The sequence below is a fragment of the Triticum urartu genome, unplaced genomic scaffold (genome assembly GCF_003073215.2).
Source record: "Triticum urartu cultivar G1812 unplaced genomic scaffold, Tu2.1 TuUngrouped_contig_5735, whole genome shotgun sequence".
Taxonomy (NCBI): Eukaryota; Viridiplantae; Streptophyta; class Magnoliopsida; order Poales; family Poaceae; genus Triticum; species Triticum urartu.
Genome location: NW_024116434.1, coordinates 8,533 through 12,729, shown reverse-complemented (window position 1 = coordinate 12,729; position 4,197 = coordinate 8,533). Strand labels below are relative to the sequence as shown.

The window sequence follows — 4,197 nt, the reverse complement described above, 5'->3', positions numbered from 1 at the left end:
GTGGCCGCCCCCTGCCGCGCCGGCGTCTTCTCGTTCCTGCCCGCGGTCGTCGCTTGCCGTCACCCGTTTCTGGCTGCTGGCCCTCCCTGCCGCAGCCTCGCAACGCCGCCCGACCACCGCCGTTCGCCGCCGGCTGCACTTGCTGCACGCGCCCTGGCCGTGCCGCTCGCTCTGGCCTTGTCGTTCCCATGCGCGCTCGAAGCGCATCCCGCCCCGCACCCACAGCCACCAGCTTGCGCCCCGTCGCCCACCTCCTTGCTCGCGCCCTGCTGGTCCCGCCCCGCTCTCCCTCGCCGACTCCCTGCGCTTGCCTCGCCCAGCTGCCGTGGCCGGCCGGTGTGACGCGCCGCCGAGCGCGCCCCCAACACCAGTACTGCTAGAGCTATCACTGCAATGAGCAAGACATGCATGGTGTTCTTCTTCTTACTTGAGCAGAATATATCTTTATCTTTTGAGCATATGGGATTGCCTTCTAGTATAGTGACGTGATTACACAACATATGAAATAAAAATCAGCTCAGCTAAAAAATATCAGCTGCAACCGCTCTATCAATTAATGATTATAAGATTATAACATGTCTTCATTGTCTCACATGACAAACTTGCTAGTGGTCTTTCTAAACAACTGAACCTTCTCAAGGAGAAAAAAAGGTACATAGTTTCTAAATATGCGTGGTTATTGATTGGTTCTTACGTGCCTTTCATGTTGAAAGCACTATGTTATAAAGTTCTACATGCTAGTATATGAAATAGAAGCACCTAAATTGGACTTCGATAACCATCCGTTTGGAGCTCAACTGCTTCAGCCATCGGGCACTGCAGCTGGAGTAGCAGCTTACGTTTAAACAATTTCTAGTTCAGATTAATCTTCTGCTACCTGGGGCAGGTATTCATGTACTTAAGTACTTTCCTTATCTAAGCTTATATTTGGGACGGAAATCTCTTGTTGAGGTGGTAAATTTGATTATCAGCAGGAAGTGAGCCTAGCCCAGCACTACCTGTCAGTTTGCCAATTGAACGTTTCTTGCTTGATTCCGCTTTCATTACAGGTCTCGTCTTTAACCAGTAATTGCTTTCTTAGTAGCAGCATTATAAATCCGTTGAATTGATCTATTCAGATAATACGGATGGATGAGGTCACACAAGCCGTTGAAAACTTGAAAAAGGAATGGAGCCAAGCAGTTGCACAGCTTGAGGTGTGCATTGCTGCAATTGAATCTTGTGGGAAGATGGGAAAAGGGACAGAAGAAGCAATGTCTCTTCCTAGGTTGAACGGTTCTGCACAGGATGCACTGCAATTGCTCAATGCACTGCAGTGCAGACTTGATCTTCTGGCAGAGCAGCTACCCACTTTTGAAGAAGTTCAGTCTGGACAGGCAACCTTAGGGTCATGGAAGGAACAATATCAGAGGTAAGCTGTTCTTAGAGTTCTTTCTTGCTTGCTTTGTTTCTTTAGTTTTTGTATACAACTGATTTTTGTTTCTCAGGCTGCGTGTGAGACTGAGGAGTGCTAACTTACAAGCAAAAGCGAACATGGGAAAGGCTGCTCAAGAAGAGGTGTGTGGTTTTTCTTCAGAGTATGCTCCATTAATTTGATACTTTACTAACTGAGCAATGCTAGCTTACCGTGATTTAAGGTGCTCTCACAATCTAATTTTGCTTTCTCTAGAGGGAGCTTCTTCTGGGAGGTGGAGAAGAGTCCACTATCCGTAGGCGTAATCTCCAGTAAGTTGATTAAATGAGGTCTTTGCATTGTTGGCATATCGTTGGAATATTTGAGACGTTAGTTGTATAATGGGTTTGATGATATGTTCAGTTTCACGAGAATTTCCTGCAAGTGTAGAACTCATGAAGGCCTCCATAGGCTGTGAATTAGTTCTAATGGAACAAGTTTACTTTCCTCATCCGGACTATTGGGAAATTCTATTTAACTCCTTAAATTGTGGAACTGGTTATTTAACCCTCTCATATGGCCATTAGTGGTTCGTATTAGTGTTTCTACTGACGTGGAGGTTATTTTGCCACTCTAGCAGCTTACACCACAGAATATGCAATGGTGACATCCAGTCGATCATCAGCAGCAAATAAAAAATGGACCTCTTATCTTCTTCACCCTCATCCTGTGTTCTGTCCACTTGCCAGCCCCATCACTGGCAGAACTCCCATGAATGTCAGTGCTCAGTTAAACTGCAGGGAGAAACTGTAACAATATTTATGCAGCCACAAGCACATTTCTTGCCTAGAAGAATGCAGATATGCTAACTCCATTTTATCGGGAATTTCGGTAAGGTAAGCCATGTTTTTTGAAGGTAGACACGTCAGTTACCCATGATAAATGATGGAGAACCTAAAGTAACTGAATCCAATTGTGCGAATCGAAAGGGGGCGGCAAATTGATCAATCCAAACAAGAATTGAAATAGGCACATGCCAGAAAAGAACAGAAAACACATTAATTGGCAATGATTCCCGTGCTTGAAGGAGAAGAGCTTGGTTGCTAGAGGGATCAAAAAGCTTGTTTGCAAAGTAGGTGCAACCAGACAGATGTGATGGTTGGCTTCTACAGTGAGTGTTGCAAGGCTCAAAGTTGGAGTCATTTAGACAGTCGGTGTGCATAGGGTGCGAGAGGCAGCTGGCATGTTGTGAATGTGTCGACATAGCAGGCAGTCACTGCCAGTCTGCCACGCTTAGTTAATCAATCATGATCTTACCTCCTTTGTATGAAGGCGGTGTGGTACTCACTGGGGATGCTTGCAGATTGGCAGTGGATGCGTGCAGTGATGGAGGGTTATGTCGACGTCCCTATGGGTGACAGTCATGGTGATGTTCACTGCTGATATGGAGAGAACAGGGATAATGATAACTTTCCTTACTTGAACTAGAAAATGTGGTCAACAAATTAGATATTGTTGTGTTGATGTAACTCTTTCATATGACATCAAAATGAAATCGCAGTGCACTAATTAAAAAAATCACCTTATATATTATTTAATAATTCTGTAATTTATGTTTGTACAATGAACACAAACCTGCTAACTGATGTAGGACAAAGGCTGGGATGACATCTGCTGCAGAAAGTATTACTGAGAGCCTCCGTAGGTCTCGGCAGTTGATGGTTCAGGTTAGCACTCCTGCTCGTATAGTTGATATCTCATATTGCTAATGATTTCTTGGTCGCAAATTCAAAAGTAATTTATTATATGTTTTTTGACAGGAAGTGGAAAGAAGCGCTAATACCTTGTCAACTTTTGGTAAGTTTTCCTGTGATTAAGCCTGTGCATAGGATGCTCGCTTGTAAGGTTCTGTACATTTAAGCCTGGTCAAGCTTTCCTTACAAATGTACAGTTATTTGATTATAGACTTTTGTTGGTTATTAATTTGTTACTAAGGAACCATGGCAGTCATGTGCTCCATATGAATAAGAACTACTCTGTTTCTGTCATTTAACGCATTTCCAGACCTATCGAGGCCAAGTTGCTAGCTAATTCTTTTCTAATGCAGATGAATCGACAAGTGTTCTCCGAAAGGCTGAAGGTGAATATCAAGGACACCGCTCTTTGCTGATGCGCACCCGTGGTTTGCTCTCCACGATGCAACGACAAGATGTTCTTGATAGGTATGTAGCACCAATCGTTTATGATTTGGTGGGTCGTGCAGTCTTTCATTCTGGTCTTTCAGTCAAACAAAAGAAGTGGAACAAATGTCTTTTAAGTCATGTATACCTGCTCCAGTTGCAATATGCATTTGGTTTCCATCCGCAAGACGAGTTTTTGCTTGTGTAATAACAATACTGTCTGGGTCGGGTTGTACTGGTTTCTAACTATTATCTCTTTCCAGGATCATCCTGACTGTTGGGTTCCTCATATTCTCCTTGGCAGTTCTGTATGTTGTCTCGAGACGTATTGGCCTGTTGACACTGCAAAGGAAGTTGGCTGATGCAATCAGATCGGGCTCAGTATCAGCTGGAGACATATTGGGTAAAGTGCCCCAAGATGGACCTGCCCCAACAAATGCTCCTCGCGTCTATGATGAACTGTGATTTACTTCCATCCATTGTTTGTTGTACATATGAGCTTACAACCAGAAGCAAGCTAACCTTTCAGAGTTGTTATTTCTTAGTTCATGTTGTCTAATGTTTTGAGTCTTGCTCTTGATACTTTGATAGATAGTTAGTCATTCATTTATTCTGCCCCCTTTA

At 44.0% G+C, this 4,197-nt stretch overlaps 1 protein-coding gene across 3 annotated transcripts; it reads left to right on the top strand.

Annotated features, from left to right (window-relative positions):
• The first annotated feature begins 13 nt into the window (after positions 1 to 13).
• LOC125529628 lies at positions 14 to 4,197 on the top strand. Of its 3 annotated transcripts, none has more exons than XM_048694046.1 (8): positions 14 to 411; positions 1,119 to 1,411; positions 1,488 to 1,557; positions 1,670 to 1,725; positions 3,045 to 3,120; positions 3,214 to 3,250; positions 3,501 to 3,615; positions 3,878 to 4,197. In XM_048694046.1, exons 1-8 carry the CDS (start codon positions 394 to 396, stop codon positions 3,933 to 3,935), a joined length of 723 nt encoding a protein of 240 aa, XP_048550003.1. In that variant the 5' UTR covers positions 14 to 393; the 3' UTR covers positions 3,936 to 4,197. The 3 variants fall into 3 exon arrangements, with proteins under 3 accessions (XP_048550003.1, XP_048550001.1, XP_048550002.1); XM_048694044.1 differs by having other exon boundaries at positions 3,837 to 4,197; XM_048694045.1 differs by having other exon boundaries at positions 14 to 1,049; positions 3,837 to 4,197.

What these genes read in the sequence shown, in the direction of transcription:
- LOC125529628 (XM_048694044.1), top strand. An exon ending in TGGAAGGAACAATATCAGAG is followed by an intron (nt 1,412 to 1,487) that starts GTAAGCTGTTCT and finishes TTTGTTTCTCAG; the next exon opens with GCTGCGTGTGAGACTGAGGA. An exon ending in GAAAGGCTGCTCAAGAAGAG is followed by an intron (nt 1,558 to 1,669) that starts GTGTGTGGTTTT and finishes TGCTTTCTCTAG; the next exon opens with AGGGAGCTTCTTCTGGGAGG.